Below are 26,122 nucleotides of genomic sequence, written 5' to 3'. Positions count from 1 at the left end.
TGTGTTTCTTGATTAGTTCATTCGATTCCACCTATGTTTATTAATTATCTCGTTTGTCTAAGTTCATTTAAGCCCTGTGTTCTCCCAAGTTCCTTTGATTGAGCTTAGATGTTTGTGGTTATCATTTATCCTGGTTATTCTCCTGAGTTTAAGTCGGAATTAAATACTCTCTATTGACTTACTCCTGCGTGCGCTTCTCTCTAGCCACAAACCGTTACAGTCTGGTGCACCTTTAAACAACTTTCTAGGTAAAAGCTGGTGGCACAAGTGCTGTTGGCAAGCTGCCTGACATAAAACAATAATTAAATTAATAAGGAGAGTCTTTTATTGATTACATCACTCACAATGTTTCATGGAAGTGTGTGTTTCTTTTTTTTTATTTGGGTTCTTGATCTCATGGTAACAATGACTTCTGTTATTGGCAGAATCAAGGAGGACTTCTCTTTACAATTATGGGTAATGTAGTTTTTCCACCAGAAGTTATTTTCCTAAATTCATCTTTAATGATACTGAACTCACACAGCCTTGTGGCTTCTACAGAGGCACATATTATTGAGTAACACTCTCTGATCTCCCAAAGGTTTATTTTTTATAAAAAAATAAATAAATCTACAGGAAGACATTAATGAGATTTAACCATGCTACTGTATGCCATAATTCCTGGAGAGTTCTTGATAAAACATGAAGTACACTTTTGTGCTTGTGCAAAAGTTTGTTTCCTTCGGTCATTCCTTTTTAAAGGCATGAAACCTAGGTGTATCTGGTCAAACATCATTTATGAATAGTCTGGTTGCATACTATCTAACAAGCAATGGTCTGATGAGAAGACTGGTGGAGCCCAGTCCTTCACATTACAGATCAGAGCTCTGTTTCAAACAGCCCGCGAGACAGTACCTGCTGCGCGCTTGTGCATCAACTCTACTCTAATCATACATGCCAGGCCGCATCCCAGCATGCCTCTCAATGGACATACGCAGCTCACTGTAACCAATTAGAACTCGCCGTGCTGTGCCCACATCTCTGGGACGATGGCCTGATGTTCAGCCCAGCAAAAAAAAAAAAAAAAACAGACAGATCAAGCCTATTAACTAAAACCAAGCTTGCATCAGATCAATAAGCATAGATATGTGCAAAACATTTGCTGAAGCAGGCATTTTAAAACGTCTTATAACAGGGTCATGCTCATCAAAAGCCGTCTGGATTTGCAATGCTCATGTGGCGCAGCAGGATACGCTATAGATTCTATCCTCAATGAGTCTGAAAACAAGAAAGGTTTTTTCTGTAATAAAAGGAACAAGCCACAGACAAGAAACAAGGAGATGGAGGATTTTTTTTTTTAATCAACCAACTGCAGGGGGAAAGACTTTGGATGGGAAAAAGCAATTGAATGGTAAAATTGCTAGATTCAAAAGAGAAAGATAAGCACAAAGAACATTCTGTGGGATTTTCAGTGGCTTGTGTTTTCTCACAGTGATAGGCATAAAAAAACAGAGAAATCTGTGGCTACGTGATGCCGCAAGGTTAGGCAGTTTTTTATCTGGACTCACCGAGCAGGGGCGGCAGCCAGTTGATGTTGGCTTCACAGTGAGAATCCAGGAAAGTAAGGACTTCTCCTCTAGCCACCGACGCTCCCAGCAGCCGTGTGCGAATCAGACCCTCTCGCTTTTTGGTGCGCACGATACGGACCTTAGGAAATCTGGACATGTACTCCTCCAGATGTGCCTTCAGGTGCTCTGAAAAAGTGGCAGAGAGAAAAAAAAAAGACAGAAATTACTAGAAAGAATGCCCCGGGAAAAAAGGAAATGACATACGTCTAGGCTTGTGTTCTGTTAAAGGAAAAAGGAGGGAGATTGATTGTGTGTTGCGGTGCAGTGGTGCGGTAATTTAATCTCGGAATTGTTCCTCCATTCTCGTGGCCCCATTCAAGGGCATTAATGTTTAACACCCCATAAGATTCCTCCGTTGTTAACACTTAAATGAATTGTTGAATGTCTTCGTTTCTAGAATATTAATCAGAACAAACAGACCCAATGTTAATTCTTTGGTTAAACTTGATTCAATTGCAGTAGTTCTACATGTTGAAATGAGTTTTCTTAACCAAAAATTACCATGAAGGCTCGACTCTAGAACTCAGTGCCCATGTTTCAGTCAATGCAATAAAAATGATTCATTTAGTCACACAAAAGGATTAAGTAAATTTCCATTTTACAAAACTGAACATAGTGAAATTATGACAAAATCCTCAAGAATTGCTGCATTAGCTCATTAAATTTATATATCTTTTATGCCCAACACTGCTACATTTGGAAATCAGCTTTCAATGCAATGTTTCTCAGCCAATATGGATGCACAAACATCTTTAATTATGTGAATATGAGGTAAACACAAACGAAAAGCGAAACAGATGGAAAAAGTAGATTTTCTCAGTGTTAGTCAGGGAGTGGGTAATGTATTTGACCCCTTTCAGTGACAGCACAAAGAAACAGCAAAGGCAGTCATTTCAAAAGGAATAAAAAAAGGAGGGAAGTCTTATCTTTCCACACATTAATGTTTGTTCATTTTCAGAAGCAGCAGGAGTTTGCTGCAGCTTGTCAACCGTTTGCATATTATTCAAATACAAAGCATTAATACCTACACAAACTCAATCACCGCTTCCCAGCTGCTGTGTGCATGAGTGTATGTGTGTGTCCATGTGACTTTGTGTGATTAGATGCTTTGGAGGTACCAAATACATGGGCTTTGAATTACCACCAATAACATAAATCCATTAGGTACAGCAGCCATGTGTTGATGGAAGGTTTGAACTGGAAGGACCGGTGAATTTCTTCATTACATACGAAAGCCGTGAAGCAGGCATCATTAAAGTTATGCACATGAAAAGAGTCACGCTTTGAAAGGTTTGTGTGCTATGCTTGACTTCAAGAAGGAATCGTTCATACATTTAAAAACCTCTGAAGTTTTCACTTTAAAGATGCTATAATGGTTCTTCCAGCTTCATGAATCCTGAAAGAGATGTCTTCAAAATGCATCTATAAACAGTTTACATACATCCACAACAGCTGTGGTGTCCCTTATAGGAATGATCATGAGCACTTGAGAACTAGAGTACTCAGAAATGACAGTAATGATCTGTAATAACTTTCTTTTTTTTCATCCAATTATATACAAACACATCAGAAATAGTTTTATATTTAATAGTTTCAGTTACTTACAGTGCATGCATAATTTCTAAGCCAATGAGCATTTCATTGTCATGGACATGCCTTTATTTAGAAATCGTATTCATAATGTGCTTGAAAAAAATAAGATCACAATATCAACTTGCCTAATAATTATGCAATTCTGTAAGCTTGAAATGCAGAAAGAATGTATGTAAGCCACAATTTCCACTGAAACCTAATGGGGTGTGCACACCAAAAGAGAAGCGAATATTTGTATTGTGTAACTTGCTCTTTTTCGTGCCACTCACATGAATAAAAACAATGCTGTCTTCCATTTTCTGATATAACTGGACATGTAATATTGGACATGTCAATAAGCTCTTTCGCTGATTGGCTTGTGTGACAATACGTCATGTGAATTTCTCGCTCAAGTTGAAATTTTTCAACTTGCATTGAAGATGCGATTGAGACGAATACCGTGTGTTTTCGGCAATCGGGATGCCCAATTTGCATCATTCACTTCGCCTGGCATGAATTTGCATCTATTCGCGTCTTTGCATTTACTTTGTATGTAATCTACTCACACAAATAATTAAATTCACTTTTGGTGTGCACACACGATAACTCTACAAAGCTTTGAAAATACTGCAACAACATTGTCTCAACCAATTGCATGAGTTTGGGGCAGGCTGTTTATCTAAACCAGTGGCGATATGCAGGAGAGTTCAGGAAACCTATATGAAAACAATCATTCATTTTATTTTATTTCTGAAAATGTTAATCAATTTGTTTCAACCAATTTTATTTTATTTATGAAAGTGTTATGTTGTTTTCTTTTTTGTTTTTAAGGGAGAATTTATTTAACAATAAACCCATGTGACATGATATTTACACGTATAATGTCTACACACCTCCGGTAAACTCCAAAGAAGACCCATTGTGTCAGAAATGCAGCACTGACATTTATTTTTAATATGACACTGAAAAGATTGGCAACTTAATGATAGAAGCACTTCAGACCCTCAGAGAGTTTCTGGTTTGTGTACAGAGAGTTCACTGCAGGCCTCCAATGCAATTATAAACAACCCAAACAGAGCAGGACATCTGTGATGAAAAATAAAAGAGTATATTAGCCGATGGGGAGACAGTATGTGGGGCGTTCATCTGGTGGATGTCTAACAGCAATGTGTGTGTGCATGCGTGCTTGTTTCTCTTGTTCAGTTCTTTCAGGCCAGAAGCCAAACTCACTTCAGGGAACCTCCAGCTGCATCCTCTCTGTCTACTAAACTCCGACAAAGTCACCTGCCAGCGCAAAAGTTGCATTCAACCCTTTCTTTTTGTTGCTTTCCCTCTCGCTCTCTCTGTTCTTCTCAACTCCCAGGGTGTCTGGCCTTCAAACAAATGGCCCCAATAAAAGTGACAGCCTCAATATGAGTTGCCACTGCACTCTGATCCCACTGAGCTGAGGTGGGGAGGAGACTCGCAAAACTTTTCCAGGCTGCCATTGTTAGTGTAAGTGGCTCACAGAAGCGAAAGTGTCGGTGGGTTTTCTCTCTCTCTTTTTCCATGTCCTACGAGCGCTTGATTAAACGAGGTCATAAATCATTGGTGCTGATGCGTGGCAGGCCAAGCGGTGGGGAAGGAAGTGACAAATAAACAGTTATGAGGGAAAGGCAAAGTTTCGTATCCCGCTGGCATATGGCTGACAAGCCATGATGAAGGGCAGGCGCATTCTCTGCTTTGATGGTTTGCAGACAGACCTCTCTGGGCCACTACCTTCCCAACCTGGGTGGAGAATTTCATTTTTCTCTTTCCCTGGTGGTCTGTCATTAAGACAGATGGTCGAGAACCACTTGCCTCATTCAAGGTTTTGATAGTTTTTGAGACAGAAGCACGTCTTCCCGCACTGTACCCTTCAAATCACTTTCAAATCGACACTGGTGATATGTGAGACTCTCTACCCAGTGCTTCATTAGAGCTTGTTTCTTTGATACGAGAGCTATAGAGGGGCTAAAATTACCACTGTCTCTGCAATTCAAACTTAACGAGCCAGAGATTCACACCAATGAGTCACTTGCTTTAATTGTTGCTTCGTTACTGCGTGAACTCATTTAGAACCGTATTGTTTTACTGGTGTGGTTGGTAATAGGCAGACAAAAGAATATCCCCTATTATTAGCTGAGAGGCATAAAAGATAATAATTGCAGCTCTGACCATATGGTGCCCTTTGCTATCATTTTTTTTTGCAAACTATCAAAGGACACTGATCTTTAAAGTGAGTTTCTAAGGTTATTTAGGGGGTGAGGGGGGTGGCATAATAAAAAAAAAAAAGAAAAAGAAAAAGTTGTACACAGAATATCTAATAGGGTCAACACACACAATTGAGCCACACATACATACAAACAAAGAACAATTTGAAAATTTGCTTTTCAAAGACCTCACAAGAGTTCAAATTCTGAAGTTAATTAGGAACATAAATATGTAAGTTTGTACAACAAAAACAGCTGGATGCTAAAGACATTGTGTGTGTCTGTGGATGTTTGTGTGTTATGTGCAATTACAGACACTGTAGAAATGCTGCTGAGAAACTAATATAAGATTTATTGGAATTAATCACATATTTATTCTACACTGAAGCAGATTTCTTTTGCTTCAGAATGCACTAAGTAAAAAAAAAAAAAAAAAAAAAAAAATTAAAAATCATTCCAATTCAAAATAACTGTTTCTGCTGTATTTTAGCCAAATAAATGGTGCAGCTTTGGTGAACATAAGAGACACTTTTCAAAAACATGAAAAAAATGTTGCTGACCCCAAACTTGAACGGATAATTCACCCAAAAATCTAAATCCTGTCTTTATTTACTCATCCTAAAGTTGTTTCAACCCTGTATAAGTTTAAAAATTGATGGTCCCTATTGACTTCCGTAGTATTTCCATACTATGTTAGTTGAAGGGGACCATCAACTGTTTGGTAACCCACTGACTTCAAAGTATCTTCTTTTGAGTTCAACAGAAAAAAGAAACTCATACAGGTTTGGAATAACTTGAGCGTGAGTAAATTATGACACTGTTTCCATTTTTGGGTGAACTATCCCTTTAATAAAACAGCATATGTAATTTCCTTCACTTAAGATTTAATTAATTTACATTATACTAATCCTAGACCTGCAAAACCCTGCAAATCAATCAGTTACTCTAAGATAAACAAGTGGCCTATCTCTGACATGATGCATCATTGGGTTATCTATCTTGGCATGTTGCATCACTCACCAAGTATTTTTTCCTCACTAGCTTTGATTTAGCTAGTGCAGGCTTGCTGTAATGGACTCATTACAGTGAATGAATTAGCTGTTTTGTCTCGGCATGCGTGTTGTTGGGCTCCAGTAATGCTGCTGACATTGTAGTCAGGATTCGTCTGTGGCCCTCAGAGAACAGGCACAGAGAATAAAACATCCGCTAAGCACAGGCACCTTGAGCGCTCCGTTGCCACTGCCTTTATTTATAATACACTGTGTGTTTTTGAAGCCTGCCGTTGGCCACTGTGTGAATAAAAGAAAGGCACCCGCCCCCCTTATTGCCCTGCTTGTTGGCTTCAATTTACTCAACCTCCGTTTTCCTCGGGGGGGAGATATGCACTCCCTTGAACCGTTCATAAATCCGTCTCTGCAGCGAGATCAATGTTCAAACTCAATCCCAATTTATTACAATGCCACTGTAAAGAGGAGCAGAAAATGAGGCCTGCGCAGGAAACCCAAAGGGATCCTGAACGTAGAACGAGGGAAATGTCTAACAATGCTTGACAATGTGGCAAATTATTTTGTTGTAATAATAAACCTGTCTCAAATGCCGGGAGACACGTTTCGTCCAGAGTGTGGTCATCAAAGCACCAAAAAAAAAAAACTGTAAAAGTTCATAATTCGACAAGCTAACAGATAAAAAACAACAACTTCAAGACAACTTTTAAGTGTTGTTCCTCTCTGCAAAACTTGCCATAAACCTCTTTAGATTGCCTTCAAGATGCTGCTAGTGAATTAATATGTGAGTCTAACCTCAATTAAAATCGAAATTGGTATTGAACACAAAGTGAACAAGATTCACAACATAATTCATTCCAGGATTGTTTTTCAGCGACTTGAGGACCATCAAAAAGGTTTTCAGTTTTACTTTAAAAAACTCATTACCAGACAGTATTATTTTGACACAGTTTAGGAACTGTTTTTGTATTTTCACAAAAAAATAAAATAAACTATAAAATATAATAAAACTCCTTAAAATATAATCAATATTTTATCATGTTTTATCAACTAATTTGTCAATGTTACTAAAATTTGTCATTAAATTTCAGTCGATGAGAACAATGTTTCAGTTCGACAAGTGCAAAATTAAACTAAACATACATTTTTATATATTAAACATAACATTTAACAAAAATGTGTGAATGATCTGAGCTGCTGTGTTCATTCAGTTTAATTTCATGGAGCAATTCCTGACATTATTGACAATGACTGGATTATCTGAAACAATCATACACTTTCTAGATTTCACTTCTTCAAATAACATTGTTAGTGTATTATTAATATCTTTTAGTCTAAGTTTTCTTGTCATCGTTTCATCAGCAGTATGTTCTAATAGAACGGTTTAATTACTGTCATGATGTGCATTTTTGTCCCGTCTTCATTATTGCTAAAAAAAATGTAAAGACTTCATTAATAAGCGTTTCTGTCAGTAATTTCATTGATTAAATGGATAGTTCACCCACAAATGAAAAATCACAGTCCTGGTAATCCAAACCTTTCTTTCTTCAGTGGAAGACAACAGGAGACGTTTTGAATGACGAGGAATTTAATTTTTTGGTTACGCTGGTAACATTTCCAAATAATAGGCAAAATACTGCAGTACACATTTGGTAACAATAAACATACATTTTCAATTGCCTATTGAACATTCAACACAATCAATTCTAGAGTATGAAAGGACGAGGTCTTTGAGGGTATAATTACAACCAAACCTCTACTCGGTAGCAATCATTTTATCTGTCGCTAAAGGAAAGGTTTTTCATGCAACATTAAACATCTCAAATGGAGAAGGAGGGAAATAAAAAGAAGTTTTATTATTTTTCTGTATTCCTCTCCCTGCTGAACACAAGTCAGAGACTCCGGGAAACAGAAGACCTTGGAGGTGAAAGGCTTACAGTATGTTGGGTTTTAAGGTTAAAGAGAGACATTCACAACAGTCTGCTGTCCAGAGGATTCAACACAAGATTACAGGACTCTGGGTTGAGTAGGCGGCATATCCTGTTTAGGTACATGTCTACTGTTTCAGAATAGGCTGTTTTCTTCTCTTATCATTTCAAATGAATTTCAAAGTCAAACTTCTCAAACTTTAACGCTGAGATTTATTAACCCATTAAAATGTCAAAAAAACGAAAAAAGGACAAGTGAACTGACCATAGATTCTCAGCGGAAGTAGAGGAATTGTGTGGGCGATCGCAGTTAAAGAAGACGTATGTACTGATGTGCGAGGACAGCAACTGATATTCTTCTGACAAAGTTTGCTGCGTAGGGTGTATGATAATGCATTCGGCTTGTGTTTCAGACATGGTTGCTATAGCCTTAGAACAAAGACCCGGCCTCGATCCTATTGATCTGCCAACTTTGTTTGCCTGTGGACAAGAGCAGCAGGAATAACTGGCAAGGCAAAGAGAGGTGTGACTTCTCCACTGTGATGACCAGCACCCTCTCTGCCGCAGCTGTCCAATCAGAGGGCAGGTGGGTAATTGGCTAGGCTATTGTTGGTGAGGCTAGACAGCGGCAGGGGAAACAGAAAGGTGAAGCCCCTCCATTAGCCTCCCTCCCATCTTCTCATAGAGCTCACATCACAGCATCCATTTGTTTATCGCTGAGGGGGAAATGCGGCTGCTCTCTGGACGCGGCAGGAAAGCGCGCGCCTGCAATGGTCCCTCATTAATGGAGAGGCTGCCTCCACACGAGGCAGGTTTTGTTTGAAAGATTCACCGGTCACTCAATGCGGCTCTATTAAAAGAGACAAGGTCATACATCTCGGTGTGGAGCGGAAAGCACATCAAGCAACAATGAAGCCCTACACATGCTGATTACTAGCCAAACAACCCGCTCCACGTTCTCTGCGGTGGATACACAGTGAGCGAGACACAAGGAAACTAGAATTAATGTCACTCTGCCTATTAGTATTGTGCATGTTTGAAAGAAACCAGACAATGACATTTATTCTTCATTTTTTTGTTACATCAAGGACAAACAGTAGCTATTCTTTCATCAACACAAACTTGAAAATCTAGATGGAACATTTCCCAAAAATATTTGTCTTATTCTTGTGATGACACTCAATGAAACCTGTAATGCAACCATAAGTAGTTTTTTTCCCCCCTAAAACTTCGCTTAAAACGAATGCAACTATAAGTAGTTTTTTTCTTCCCTAAAACTTCGCTTAAAACGCATTTGAAAATGTCTTAAAAAGGTCTTTTAAAAAAATGAGAAAAAACCACATGGCAACTTTTTTGGTTTTAAAAAAATTAAAATTAAAAAAAAAAGTTTTGGACATCTTTAGGTTTCAAAATGTATTTTTTTTTTTTTTTTTTTTTTCTCCACCATGAATGCCATGCAACTAAAACATTGCATGTACTGCCAAGTGTCCAAGTGCTGGCAAACCAATGAAGCAGAACAGGTTTGGGCCTGGCCTGTTCTTGGATGGGAGACCCCCTGCATGCTTATGGGAATGGTGTTTGTGGGGCCAGCAGGGGGCATTCACTCATTCAATGCTTGGAGTTCAGAATGTTTCAGAGCTGTGAAAAGTTCTTAATATGGGATGTGAAACTGAGATCTGATCAGTGCTTTTTTTTTTTCACTGGTTATTTTTTTGTAACTTATTTTAAACTCAAGCTTTATTAAATGTATTAAATTTATTTATTTAAAAAAAAAGGATGATTATTGTTATTGATTATTGATTTTTTTGGCTAGGGCAAAGCAACATAAAAAGTGCATTTCTGCCATCTGACAGACTGTCGTGTATAGTGGAGCTAAGGCAGACAATGCAATTTAACCATAAAATTTATTAAATATTGGGTTGTTTTTTTTCCCATCAAAACCTGAATACATGTTAAATGTTTAGCAAACTAATTTTTTTATTTTTTGGATGACAGTCTTGCATCATTAAGGATTCATATTGTTTTCTTAATACAATGTATTGCAACTGTATTGTAATGCTCACAAACAGTTATTCAATAAATTATGCCCTTTTATGTTCAACAGAAAAAAATCTCAGAAGGGTTTGGAATAACATCGCTTTAATAAATAATGAGAGTATTTTCATTCTTTGGAAGAACTATTCATTTAAAATTGTATGAATGTCATTGCATTAGATAACAAAATATAAAACCAAGTGGTATAACCTAACTGAGACTTGTTATAGCACTTGCATATCATTGCTCTTTTGTTGATTTTGATTGATTCCATTGTCCACATTTGTAAGTCGCTTTGGATAAAACCGTCTGCTAAATGACAAAATGTAAATGTAATTCATATCTTCAAAATTATATATATATATATATATATATATATAGGAGAAGTGAAAGTGCATCTCACTAGCAATCGTCGGAGATGTTTAAAGCCCAATATGATCGGCTGGAGGATAATGACCTTGTGAATCTCACCCTTTACTAGTCTTTTGATTTGCACATCATGTTAAAACATTGGATTTCTTCTGCCATATAAAGGCCTCTTAATGTCAGCAGAACAGTGAGTGCTGTTTGACGAACACTTATACATAGATGGGCAGTTATTAAACCTAGAGAAACATTCAATCAATGAACAGCTACAACAGTGCTTTGATTTAAGTCTTATATTGTGCACTTATGCAAATTAAGGTCAAAAAGTACACAGTGTGACCTGTGACAGATTCATTTACTGTAAATAATTTGATTGATAAGAGAAGCGTTTGTTGCTTTCTTTTATAAGTTATGTCAGTTTACTTTGCTATCCTTACAATGGACGATTTTGTGTGCTTTGAGTGCTTTGCATTTCATTTAAGGGTGTTTTTTTTGTTTTTGTTTGTTTTTTTTTTGTTATTATTTTTTTGCCTGCAATCAGGGGGATATATTTTTGTATCTCAACCTACCTAGAACTATATGCACATTATGTTTTATCTGCCATTCTTGTGCCATTTACTGTTTGGTGTTTAAAAAAATCTTTCATTTAAAAGAAGAAGAAGAAGAAGAAGAAGAAGAAGAAGAAGAAGAAGAAGTAGAAGAAGAAAAACAGGTACACGTTGTGTTTGATGAATACTTCTGTGCTAAATTCAATATTGAAAGCTTTTTCTTCCATTATAATTATAAGACAGCTAAAATTGAACACTAGCGATGTCAAAGATGGGGAGGGTACAATGGAAACAGACACATAAACAAGCCGTGCCATTTTAAGGGTAATTCATTTGAAATTATAAGTCATTTCATGTATTTGAAGCCTCGAAGCATCACGCAGACAGCTTGAGTGCACCCCATTATCTGTCCATAAAAACAATCTGCTTTAGAATCAATTTTTCATTTGGTGAGATTCTGTTTGTTTGAAAAGGTGACGTCTCAGGCAAACAGCAATTTGCACAGTTTAGGCATTGTTGTGGCGGTGAGACACAGTAATGTGCACTGACAGGGCAATAAAACCGAATTACATGCCTTGGTAGTGCAAATCACAGATTAGCTCAACACCATTTTACTAGGACAATTATTTGATGTGATTTTCAGGTTATTCAGAGCAGAGGTTCTCAAATGATTTTGCTTTTATAAACCTAGAACAAAAGGTGTCTCAATACAGAACCCAAATTGTTTTCAGATTTTTTTTTTTTTTTTTTCTTAAAATCTATTATTATATGCACATTATTATTATATTGTTATCATGTCCTTTTTGCAAATAAATCCATATTTAATCTTTAATATAGTCTGGGTCATAATTTAATGATTATATTGTAAGTTTTGTATTATTCTTATTGATTATGTTTTAAACAAACAAACAAACAAACAAACAAAAAACCATCTGAAACTTTAAAAATAAAGTTTCAGAGATCCATAACTTTAAACAAGCAACCAAACTTTAGGCACTAAATCGGTGCTCTACTTGTTTTGGAAAAGTTTGTCTTGTCTATTTGTTTTGGAACGATCTGTTAGTTCCTTGTAATTTTGCCCACAAGCAACTTGGAATGGTGAACGACAAAATCCTATTTGGCCGACGCCATCCATCTCAAAACAACTTCTGTAGGACTATTGATCTAAGTTTGTCAGCTCAGCGCTACTGATTCACTCCACCAGCAGAGGCTGAAGGCAACAGCTCAAACTCCAAGCCTGGCATGCTTCACGGCAGCAGCTAATGTTCCTTCGCTACACGCCACTACAACAGTCTGCACAAAACGTCCTCTGTGAACTCTCAGCTGAGAAATCCAGTGTACAGTGAACGAGAGCAGCTACCACCACTCCACGAGACAATAACCAGCACTGGATGCAGCATTGCACATCCAATAAAGTCCCTTGTCTTCAAGACAGACACAAAACAAACAGAAAATAAAGCAGCAATACGAATTCCACTGACAGAGCACCTTGAAATCCTATTGTTCCGCTCTGCTGATAAACAAGCGCGGGATGAGCGCAAACATTAATTTTGGGCTTTCGAGTCCTGGAGACGGAGGATTACATAAAAGACTCAAATAGACCCTGAGAACAACACTGTTGATATAAAAAAGCACAAAAAACAACAACAATGGAAAACAAGACATAGAGTCCAAATTCTGAGCAACGGGACTTACTTATCTACAACTGAACAGGTTATATTTTTAAAAAAGGCTATTAAAAAGAAGTCCAATAATGGACTGTCTCTCTAAATAATGACTTAATTAGCAAGTTGCTCCACAGCCAAGCCAACAGATGGAGCTGGAGCAGGACAAATAGAAGTCATCTGGAAAGCAGAATATAGAAAGCTGCAATCAGCATCTCCAAGAAAGCAGAACAAACCTTTGTTCTTCAGGCGAGAAGAGCATTCAGAGCATGAGGCACTAAGCGGAAAGTCAAGTGATTTGGAGGAGGAGGCCGTGTCAGCAGAGAGTTGCCACGGTTGGGGTTAGTGCCAGAGTGCCTGACCTTTTAAAACTAGCCAAATATTCCCATAGAGACGGGTGCTGTGTTCCAGTGGTCGACCGTTTCCCCTCCCCTGAACACAGAGAGGATCAAGGGGGTGTGATGGACGTGCTAGAGAGGATCAATCTATTTGTGAAAAACGTCCACAGACCATTGTCTTCACTTTGATAAGGGGTTGGAAGCCTGAACGTTTGTTTAATCATTAACAGCTGCATTCATCTTTCACTAATTACAGCATTATCATAAATGTATAAATGGTGCCTGGGTGACTATGCATAATGCAACAAAATGCAGACAGCAACAATAGACCTGAGAACTATTACTAAATAACTAACTCCAATTTATGCTTCAAAGAAAGACCTTTCTTTTAAACAACCCAAAATTAAAACAAAACACATCATTAAAATAGTAAATAAATGTACTGTGTTAATGATAGTGTACTTGATGACAGCTGAAGCAGGTACATTCATCCACTTCACATTAAAGAATAACATGATACAAGCATGGAAATAGTCATTATATTGACTATTTGAGTGTTTCATATTCTGAAAAACCATAATGCTGTTCAATCAGCAACATTAACATCCATCAGTTGACTGTTGAAAGCATAGTAATGGAATGGTTTAGCAATAATGATATGTAATATGAAAACCTCTGTGCTTTATTTTAATCAGCAAAATTGCAATACTTGTTTAAAGCAATTTAAAGTGCCTAAACATTAACACTATATATAACAGCAACTCATGCTCTGAAATGTATCATAGCAACACATTTGGAGGGAAAATATTTACGATTCAAATCTCACAGCCTGCAACATGTCAAGCAAAATGATCACTGACACCATTACAAACTCGAGTTCCAAGTAAGCATATGACCTATATTTTTTGATTCTGTACTCTCTGTGTGTGTCTGTGTATATGTATACAGTGCCGTGAAAATGTTTTTGCCCCCTTCCTGTTTAATTTTGTTGCATATTTGTCCACTTAAAAGATTCAGATCAAACTAATTTTTATATTACACAAAGATAATGCAAGTAAATACTAAATGCAATTTTTAAATAATGATTTCATTTATTAAGGGACAAAAACTGTCCAAACCTGCCTAGCACTACGTGAAAAAGTAATTGCCCCCTAAATCTAATAACTGGTTGTGCCACCCTTGGCGGCAACAACTGCAATCAAGAGTTTGCAATAACTGGCAATGAGTCTTTCACGTCGCTGTGGAGGAATTTTGGCCCACTTTTCTTTGCAGAATTGTTTTAATTCAGCCACATTGGAGGGTTTTAGACCATGAATGGACTGTTTAAGGTCATGCCACAGCATCTCAATCAGATTTAAGTCCAGACTTTGATTTGGCCACTCCGAAACCTTACTTTTGTTTTTCTTGAGCCATTCAGAGGTGGACTTGGTGGTGTGTTTGGGATCACTGTCCTGCTGCATAGCCCAAGTGCGCTTGAGCTTGAGGTCACAAACTGATGGCCCGATATTCTTCAGGATTTTCTGATAGAGTGCAGAATTCATGGTTCCAACAATTATGGCAAGTCGTCCAGGTCCTGAAGCAGCAATGCAGCCCCAGACCATCACACGACCACCACCATGTTTGACTGTTGGTATGATGTTCTTTTTATGAAATGCTGTATTGGTTTTATGCCAGATATAATGGGACTGTGGTGGACAGCACATTTCAGGGCCCAGTTTATGGCGGGGGCCCATCTCTGACCACAATAGTGGACAAAGGTTTGTTACATTTTGATTGGATCTTGGTGGACTAACATAAGCAAACTGTCCAACACCATCAGATAAATATGCCAGGACAACAGCCAGACATCTCTTAGAGGGCAAGAAGAAGATCTTTGGTACAAAGCCCGGGAAGGACAGGACTTCCTATTGGTCAAAATGCAGTTTCTGCCCGTCACCCACCAACAGACTGATTCCTCGGGTTTTGGACTGTGACCACCATAAAAATTCCTTAGGACCTCTGGATGCAACAGCAGTGGGTGAAACAAAGAGAGATCACAGAGTTCCATCCAAATCCATTCATAACTATGTTCTCAAACCCTAACCCTCTGGGGTCTAAGGTGTTTTTGGGGGCCTGTAGAAGTTTTGACATGCCCTGACTTTTGTGCTTTTTTCAGTTGCTTATAAAACATATACATGGGTAAGGTCTGAAAACACTGTTTTCAGTACAAACTTGGCTACAATAATATGTAAATAGCATGTATGTACATAATTGTGTTTCTGAGAAAACAACGTTTATGCGTGGTTAGTGAAAAATGCTTCAGTGTTGGGACTGTATTGGACAGGTGATGAGCAGTGCCTGGTTTTTGTGTTTCTGAGAACCTACCGCTTAGAATTAAGGCCAAAATGATGTTCTATCTTGGTCTCATCAGACCAGAGAACAATTATTTCTCTGTTTTTAGCGAAACTCCATGCGGGCTGATTTCATGTGTCTTGCACTGAGGACAAAGGCTTCCGTCGGGCCACTCTGAGCCATAAAGCCCCGACTGGTGGAGAGGCTGCAGTGAGGGAAAAAAAAATGGTTTGAGTTTTCTACAACTTTCTCCCACAAAATAAATCTCACCGAGTGCATCTCTGGAGCTCAGCTGACTTTCACAGTGATCTTTGGGTTCTTCTTTACCTCCTCTCACCAAGGCTTTTCTCCCCCGATAGCTATAATTTGGCTGGATGGCCAGCTCTAGGAAGGGTTCAGTTGGTCGAAAAAAAACGTCTTCTATTTAAGGATTTATGGTGTGCCAATGTGCTCTTAGGAACCTTAAGTGCAGCAGGAATTTTTTTTTGTAACCTTGGCCAGATCTGAAAATTTGCCTTGCCACGATTCTGTCTCTGAGCTCTTCAGGCAGTTCCTTTGACACAATCATGATTCTCATTTGCTCTGACATGCACTGTGAGCTGTAAGGTCTTATATAGACAATTTGCTGTTTAAGTTAATTTTTTTTTTTCCTCATCAAGTCCAATCACCCCTTATAAAAAAACACAGCTGTTGACTCACATTTATTAAAAAAGAAGGTGTAGAACCATCTCAAGGTCCTATGATCAGAAGAAATGGACAGCACCCTGATTTAAATATATGAGTGTTTTAGCAAAGGGTCTGAATACTCAGGACCATGTGATATTTCATTCCATTTTTTCTTTTTTAATAAATCTGCAAAAATGTCAACAATTCTTGTGTTTTTCTGTCAATAAGGGGTGCTGTGTGTGTACATTCATGAGAAAAAAAAAAATGAACTTAAATGATTTTAGCAAATGGCTGCAATATAATAAAAGAGTGAAAAATTTAAGGGGGTCTGAATACTTTCCGTACCCACTGTATATAGTTATAAACATATTTGGCTATATTCATGAACAGAGAATAGCCAATCACAGTAAAGTTTTGTCTAATCATTCTTACTGACATTAAGCTAGCAACATTATAACTCATATTACTTTTATATAGTATAGCTGTCTGTTATAGAACATAAAAAAGGCATCGTGAAATATTTAGATGATGTGAATGAAACTTCATAATGTTTCACTGCTTCATAATGTTTCACAATGTTTTTACTTGCATATCTTTGTGTAATATTAAAATTTGTTTGAAGATCTGAATCTTTTAAGTGTGACAAATATGAAAAACAAAAAACAAACAAACATACAAAAAAAAAAAACAGGTAGGGGGCAAAGTTTTAGGCTATTTAGAGAGTGTCAGAGGGTTGCTCTGAGACAGAGTTTCAGCCTTCTAGCTTTCTGAAGACTTTCGTAAAGGCCAAAGCAACTGAACCTATAAATATTCATATTCAGGTACTTTATAGGTGGGTCAACCAGGTCAATAAGGTGTAGAAATATTCCAGGTTCATGAAAGTTTAAAGCATGTTAGAGAGCTTCTCTAAGATGAACATATTCATATTCTAGCCTTAGCTACTCAAAGTCAAAACATGCACAAAACATTACGGATGCACTGAACATTCGGCAACCGACATTAATAAGCATGAATAAGCTTAAAAGGCTGATTAATATGTACTGAACAATGACTAACGTGATCAAATAGAGGCACGCACTAATGCAGCAAACATGTTGGCAGTGTGAAAGTATTTAAATCTATCAGAAAAAGATGCAGAAGTCATTACAAGCATGAAGCACCGACAGCGAGAGACTGTTTAGTGCTGCATCACATCTCCGATGAGAAGAAGAGGTGGCTGATGCTGTTGGTTAGGTTACTCTATGATGATTGCAATCTCAGAATTACCTCAAACGATTAGTAAATAAACTGCAGAATGTTATATTTTCTAATGCACGCACAAATTGCATGTATTCTGACAGCTCTGCACAAGCTTGTGGCGCCAGGGGTCAAAATCCAAAGCGCGAGGAAAATCTGCACAGAACTTGTTACTCGTCAGCTGCCCAGTAACATTTTTGTGAATTTTTTAAAAGTCATGTGACAATATGATACGTGCGACAAACATCTTCCAAAATTCATAATGAAAATCATTTATAAATCTGCATGCTAATGTCAACAAAAAGAAGCACTGAGTCTGAGATCTTCCTGCAGGTTTCAGTCAAAATAAAAGCTGAGAAAAAGCAACAACATTCATAAATGATAGTATTGTAATTATATTGTCGTTCTGTAAAATAAAATAAAAAAGACAACAATAATGATAATAATAATTACCCCACAATAGCTCATATTCTCACATAGTGTTCAGATTGGGATCTGTAATATATTCTAATGTTTTAAAAGAAGTCTCTTCTGCTCAGCAACGCTGCCTTTATTTGTACAGTAAAAAATACATGCCCAAGTCTCAAAAATGGCCAAAAAATATTATTTTACTAACTAATCAATTTTAAATTAAATTGTGCTTTGTTGGTATAATGCCTGCTAGAATGTAAAAAAAAAAATGTTCAGTGTTAAGTAAATATTTTTAAATTGTTGTTCTGTATTTATTTATTTTAATTTATTTTTTTTATTTTAAAATAATTTAATTTTTTTATTTTAGAAGATTGTGGAAATAGTAAAAAGCACATTATGAAAAAAATGGTGAAAAACAGGCCTACATGGGGGGAAAATGTGAAAAACTGTGTTCGGTATTCGATATTTGGCCTTCGGCCCAGTGTTTTATTTTGTTCGGCTTCAGCTTCGGCCAGGAATTTTCATTTTGATGCATCCCTACAAAGCATGCAATTTTATGCTTTATTTTAACTGTGCAGAAAATGCTTTTTTGTTACCAAAATTCACCCCTAAAACAAAATATGCAAGAAAATATGCAAAAAAAAAAAGTGATTTTTATAACCAGTGGCTTCATAAACACACTTTTAAGGGGGAAAAAAGAAAATACATCATCAATATTGATGTTTTGGTCTCTGAGGGCTTAAGAGTAAAAATATGATGATTAATGAATGAAGCGGCAGCTGAATATGTTTCTTTGGAGACAAGAGAGGAGATAAGCGAGAGCATGAGAGGGAGGAGAGACAGAGAAAAACAGAGAGAGTGTACAGTAGTAATACATATTTTTAAGTTACCAGACGGTTTTTGTATTGCCCTCACGTAGCTCAGAATTCATTTTTGGCGCACAAAGCAATCATTTGCCAGTGTAAATTGTAATTATTTTAGTATTTGTTGTAGAGGATGGGGAGGCAGAACATTCACTTTTACCCTTGCCGTGGATTTAAATCCCATTTAAATGGGATGGCGACCAGCCAGATTCATTAGACAGGAAAAACGCAACCTCTTTCACACCACATTGCAATGTGGGTTTATTTTACACCTATCAACTTGCAATTCATTTTCACTCTCCTTAAACAAAGCACTGTGAAAAGCAGAAAAAAAGATAAATTAACCACAGTTATTATTACCACATTCAAACCAAAGCCCTTTTTCCTCCACTGGAACAACAATTTTGCTTCACAATACTTAATTATCAGTTCTCATCTGCAAAGGTGTTTACTTTACACCTTAAGAAAGGTTTCTAACGAAGCATGTTTTGATAATATGGTTTGCATTCACATTTACATTTATATCCAATTTCACATTCATGGAGTGCTCAGTGCACAGTCACTGAGGCAAAATGCTTATATTTTCTCTTAGGGTATAAAATTGTCAGTAGCACAGAGAGACTAGAAGACCCACTCACATTTTTAGACTAATCTGTGCCAACAATAATGACATACAAAAAGTGGAATACAACCATATTTTAAGGTCCCCATACATTTTTTTTCTTCAAATGCTGAAGAAAAAAACAAATATGGGAACCTTAAAATATGTTTGCATTTCTGGCACAAGATATGCTGTGACCATCCTAACCCATCCATAAAGAATAATTACCTATGTTTACACCCTTGTGTAATAGGGCTATATAAGGATATATGTCTACATTTACAAGGTTAAAAACACAGAATGAAATAACAATAAATGTTATGGCTCAAAAACAACTGCTATAAAGACCAACAATAAAATTCTAGACAATTTTCTTATATATATATATATATATATATAATTATTATTAAATTATTAGTGGTTTTAAAATATTACCTTTGCAATCATTCAATACTCACTTAAAGATAATCTAAATGTAAAGAAAATGGGAAATTAGCAGGCAAAATTAAATATCAAATACTGGCCATTACTAATAAATTTAAGAATCTCTATTATCGACCAATACAGTACTAATATTGTGCATCCCCACTTAATGTAATGAACCTCAAAGGTTTACAGACTGAGTACACTTGCTAAATGGAGACAGAATATGTGGCAAATAAAACAAAAACTGGACTGGAGTATATAGAAAGTGGAATGGACTGATAGACTGCCAATTACTTTCTTACTCCCTTTTGAATGCTGAAATTAAGGCACAATATAACCCCAAGAAACACCCCTGAACATCCAAAAGATCATCTACTGTACATGCCAGCCATGTCCATATAAAATTAACAGCAGCTAAAAACTGAAATTTGTCTTAATCACTGCCAACAGCCCGTGAAGATCCTGCTCAGTGCCAAGTCTCATAAACATCTGTTGAAACTGAATTAATTTTTGGAAAAGAAAAAAAAAAAAGAAAAGAATTCCAAACACATGCTTGTCTAATTTTACTTTTTTTTACATTTGAGAGCAAACTCTGACCTGCACGACAAGCACGCACGAATTCAAAGCAGGCGTGAAATATTACATGTGGTGCTGTCAAAAAGCAACATTTGGCACAGCGCACACAAGAGACAGTTAGATGTGAGGCGAGAGACTGCCAAATAAAGCCCCGGGGTATAAAACTCTGTCAGCATCTCAGAAAAGAGCTCGTGCCATAATCACGTCACTGTTGCGACGTCTCCACGATAACAGAGAGAGACTGCAGGGCCTGCGTCCTGTAAGTAATGAGGTCACATCTGCCTGTTATGCCCCAGTCAATCTGCTTTACAGGGGGGATTATGACATAATTAAAAAATAATCCTCAATGGCAAGAGACAGATAAGAATGGCATGAAAAACATATTCTCTGTAAAGTGCGGTGGGACAGGATGCATGATGACATGTTACATCAAAGAGTAGAATGTAGTACAGATGAAGATGAAGATATAGGACAGTTACGCAGAGTATTATGCAATCTACCTTGTAAAGACTGCAAAGTGGCACACATGCGTGATGGTTAGTGATAATGTTTGGCCCCCTGTTTTGCATCAGGAGATTATTATTTTAAAAAAAGGAAAAAAGGCATTGATGGAGATTTCAAACTTAGGTAAACTGGTAGGTTTCCTGAACAATTTGTCAACTAATCCAGGAATTTTCATAATTTTTGATGCCAAATACCTTCAAATACGTCAATCTGCCTTTTATAGTTTTTTATCTATATCCTAGCTATTTTAAACGTAGAAACTGTCAACAGAATAATCACGACTGGTCTTAACTGTAATAATATCAATTTAGTAAATCTGTTAATTACTGTGTTAAACTTTAATTATCATGTTTATTCAAATAAATAAATAAATAAATTATTGTTTACCTGTTAAATTATTACTATTTTTTATGTTGGGCAATTTTTAACATGATTTGCCATATTAAAAACTAAATATTTGTGGATAAAAGACAAAGATGCTGTAACAAAAAAAAAAAAAAAAAAAAAAAAAGGTGATGCATCTAAAAATGCATTTTTTTTTTCAGAGGGTGTTTTATTGTGTAAACCTTCTAACAGTGTTAGGGGCCATTCACACAGAATGCGTTTTTCCATTCCAATTAATTTTCCATTGCTTTTCTATGTAAACATGTGCTAGACGGACACGTATAACCGGTGCACTTGCATCTCATGTCTTTTACAACATCTTGCAAATGAGTGTCGTGTTTTTAAGACATACTGTCAAGTTGAAATTTCACCATTTACACACAGCTGTTTTATTTGACAGCAAATAAATGTATTTTAAATCGCAAAGACGTTTTCTGTGTAAACGGTCATTATTATTCCCAGCTGTGCCTATGTGCATTTAAACCCCAGTTCTACTTGTGTTCATGCAGTTGCATTCAGTTTTGATTTCCCTAGTGTTCATTGGTTTCTCATGTATGTATACTGCTTGTTCATGAGTTTGACGTGTGTTACAAACAGTTGTATGAAGGCTTGCTAAGTTTTTGGTCAAGTCAAAACGTTTTTAACTATTTGAGCTAGATGACTGTCAACAATCATGATCACATCTCTAGACAGAGAGACTAATGCCTTCTACACACTGCATGACTTTAGCAAACCTATAAGGTCACTGCTGGTCACACTGTGCGACGTGGATCTAATAAACTTGGGTACGACATGCATGTAGACTGTACGATGATGACACCTATTGACTCGTAGGCTACGTTTCTATAGAAGAATAAAATGTCATTAGCATGCGCTAGTGGTAAACAAAAAGAGCATAATGAATCACACTTTGACAGTTGTAGTTTTTATGTATGCTGAAAAAAAGTGGGAGCGGCGAAAGTGGAAGAAATAAGAGCTTGAGGTAAGCAGTTTTATATTTTAGCGCCATGTCGCGTTGATTTCATGTAGCATTTTTACTGGTTGGTCGGAAATCGTGGGTCGTAACTGCAAACACACTGTGCGATGAACATTGACAATGCCAGAAAATTATTGTAGGCTATCTTTGTTCGCAAGACTGGGACAACGGCCATCTATGAACCTCTCTCACTGTATGACATATGACCACCGATTAGGAGCCTCAGAAATCACCACGATTGTTTCACAATGCCAATCTTTTGTCTGGGACAGCTGAAAATCGTGCAGTGTGTCTCAGGCTAAAAACAGAGACAAAAAACAGCTGGAGAGGGAAAAAATAAGAATAGTTTCACCTCTGACATCAGTTTGGGCAGCTATTTTGGCTGTGTTCCTTAACGCTCCATTCACGCCTGCTGCGTTGCTTTGCGAGTGGGTGAGATGCTGATCATGGTATGTTGGTCAGACTATACAGGCTCTTTGCCGTGTGAAGGGGCCCACGGCAGTGCAGAAAAAACAACCACGGTTATGATTACACACAGAGGAGCGCTAGACAATACACAGTCTGCTGTGACGGCTACAGGACACTTGTGTTATGCTCCAGTTTCCCGCCTCTGTCAGCAAATATCTACCTGCCACACTCAATTACAGCCACTATGTGTTAGTGCAGCCAGTGCCTACAACTTCCTCTGCACACTGTACAGGACTACAGCTGTAGCTTCAGAAAAATAACACACTGTATACCCTCACGTGGGATGCTCATCTATTCGCATGAAGCTCCTCACGCACCCGCGCAATTATCCTTGACATCCGCTTGGGGGAAAACAAACCTTTCAAGGTCTGTTTAAGTACAATCACTGCACCTAATTGAATATGTCAAAACTGACGGATGGCGGTTGGTGGCTGAATGGAAAAAAACATGGAGGAGTCGCCCCAGACAATGTGACTCCCCAAGAATCCTTGTGTGTTCATACATGTGTGCAACGCATTTCATTGAGCTCAATCATCCCTGGTGATTACTGGCTTAGTTTTTTGCTTCATGACCATGGTGTTTATTTGCGTAGAGACGGCTCTGCTGTTGGCAAAACATTTTACATTATTTATATCTCTAGCATCAGATAGAGGGTTTTTTTTAGCCGGGTAAATATTTGTTGAGAATACTCATAAATGAATAGCCAAATATATCCGTAGGGCTTGTCCACACATAAAGCCTCTTAAGTCAGTCTGATGAAACCTATAAAATCAAATAAATGGATTTTGTAACAGCCTCTGCAATCTTATTTTCCTTTGTGAAGAGACCATGAAATGGTTATAATAAAATTATGATGAGTTTAATACCGAATGCATCTACGTGATCATACCAAACATTGTCAACATAAAAAAATCCTGAAGGACCCTGTAAGATATGTCAGTCTGCAGGCGGAAAACTTAGCTGACTAAATTACTGTGAATATGCCAGGCAAAGCCGCTTCTTTGAGGGCCGAATTGCATTGACATTTTCTATCCAGAACATGCTGGAAATGAATACTCTTCCTTTAGCTATCCTTTTGCCTCCTGTAGTGAACACAGCAGCATTTATCCTGTGATTACAGAGAGATAAGGACATCCCAGCTTTGGGGTTGGACCAGGATGGTTTCAGAAGATTGTTTTGTGGATTGGTTGGAAGCAACAGTGCTGTAATTCCCATGGTATAACAAGTGACTTTGCTTAAATTCACAGAGCCAAGGACAAAAATTGTATGGGTTTTTGGGTGAGTTTGGTTAAATTCACAGAATCTTTCAAGTCTATGCTGGCTTGTCTGTAAATGTAAAAAATATGAAAGTGTTCATCCAACCAACAGAATGGAGATGCCCAAACCAAACCAAGAATGTGTGCCCCTGAGTTGTTTGTCCAAAAACACAATTACTGTATATGGAAAAACTTTCTATTGGTTGTATTTTTCATTTTTGTATTCAAAGAATAAATTGTTGTTCAAAACTCTTAAAAGTGACATCACATAAATGAAGTGATGATCTTGTGTTCTTTACAACTGGTTAACAACATAAAAATGAACATCAGAGTGTATGTTGAATTGAAATGACATACACAGTGGTGATTTGTTGCTTAATAATTCAGTGTGATGTTGTTTTGTTTGTATGTTGTTTACAACATAAAAAATGCATATTCGTACAGAGTACCACAGCAATGAAATACAATGTGCCTTAGCACTCTCTCAGCACCAGTCAATAAATAAGATAGAATAGAATAGAATAAAAATAAATTTAAAAACATACGCTCAAACCTCAGCCCTCCTTCCTCTTACACTATCATTCAGTAGCCTTACAGCCTGTGGATAAAAACTGTCCCTAAAACGTGACGTACGTGTTGGGATGCTCTGCCAACGTCTCCCTGATGGGAGTTGGGAAAAGAGACTATGTGCCGGATGACTAACATCCTGTATAATTCTCAGTGCCTTCCCAATGCTGCGTTTCCAATAAATATCCTGTAGTGATTCCAGTGGAACCCCAATAATTTCTGATGCAGTTTTAACCACCTTTGTCAGAAGATTCAATTCACTTGAAGTAGCCCTTCCAAACCACACTGTAATATTACCTGTCAGTATACTCTCAATTGTACAACGGTAAAAATTTTTTGAACAAATTAATAAATGATTCAGTCACTTACTCATTAATACGATTTTTACGAAAATTAATATTTTCCTGAATGAATCGGTTGAATGCATGATTTAGTGATTCACTCTTAACTATGACTTTTTCCTAAACAAATGCCTAATTTGCTGCTTATTAATATTTAGTAAGGTAGTTGTTAAGTTTAGGTATGCAGTCATAGTCATAGTCATACAAAATAAAGCATTAATATGTGCTTATAAGTACTAGGAAACAGCCAATATACTAGCAATATGCATGCTAATAAGCAGCTATTTAATAGTGAGAATTGGTCCTTAAAATAAAGAATCACCATTTTTAGAAAATGTATTGCAGAGTCAAAATGATGAAGCAGGAGACATGTTTACTAACACCAGTCTATCCTATTGCCTACAGCTATATGCAATCAGATACTTTAGGGTTTAGAATATTTGCCTTTATTTGTTGTTCTTGGAAAACTAGAAACTGATGTACAGCTGTTACAATTCATGTTGTAACATAATAAAGAGCAGTGTCTTAATGTTTCCCTCTTTAATCTTTGTATTTGGCCCCAAGACTCAGACAACCATCAGCCCACGCTGGTACCAGCTTAAATTAAATTCGTCATTTTGTGGTCCGTTTTATCCGAAGAGACAGTAAGCCAATTGCAGAGAAGTTCCAGAAGCAATTTTAGGCATATTATTTTTTTTGTGTTGCTTTTTATCCGAAGAGGAATGACTAGTGCTTTCTGTAATTTTCTTGTGAGCTGAATTATTCCACAAGAATTATTACATTAAAATGTTTGTACAATGTATATATAACACTATTTATTCCAATTTTACAGTGCATAATAATTCCATTATTAATAATACCTGAGAAAATCTGGTTTTGCGATCCCCAGTAGGGGTCATTAAAGATTTACGAGGGAGCGCCAAGCACTCTAGTTTGACAGTTAGGAATTAAATTAGGAATTAAAATTAAAGTAGGAATTAAACAGACACCACTAGAGTTTAGTAGTTCAGTACATTTTAACAATGAGCAGAATATGCAATTTAAAAAAATGACAATACTGTGTACAATAACTATTTTTCATCACATATTTATTGTTTTTAAATAACTTTGTAGTTTAAAATGTTTTCTAAGAGCTACTTTCTTCCAAACACAGTCTCTCTGGAAGCTTTGGTAGAATTGTCAATACATTCCTAATAAATGCAATACACTTTTGGTAACATGTAT

The 26,122-nt window shown here is 37.0% G+C and overlaps 1 protein-coding gene across 2 annotated transcripts in view; it reads right to left on the bottom strand.

Annotated features, from left to right (window-relative positions):
- LOC109108374 (polypeptide N-acetylgalactosaminyltransferase-like 6) overlaps positions 1-26,122 on the bottom strand; it is a 224,313-nt gene that overhangs the window by 35,621 nt on the left and 162,570 nt on the right. For both annotated transcript variants that reach the window (XM_042716527.1, XM_042716526.1), the window contains exon 6: positions 1,548-1,733. In XM_042716527.1, the coding sequence (XP_042572461.1) occupies positions 1,548-1,733 (186 nt within the window). The remainder of the gene's footprint in view (positions 1-1,547; positions 1,734-26,122) is intronic.

The sequence above is a fragment of the Cyprinus carpio genome, chromosome B1 (genome assembly GCF_018340385.1).
Source record: "Cyprinus carpio isolate SPL01 chromosome B1, ASM1834038v1, whole genome shotgun sequence".
Classification (NCBI taxonomy): domain Eukaryota; kingdom Metazoa; phylum Chordata; class Actinopteri; order Cypriniformes; family Cyprinidae; genus Cyprinus; species Cyprinus carpio.
Note: the sequence above shows the minus strand (reverse complement) of the source record. Positions and strands in the feature narration are given on the sequence as shown.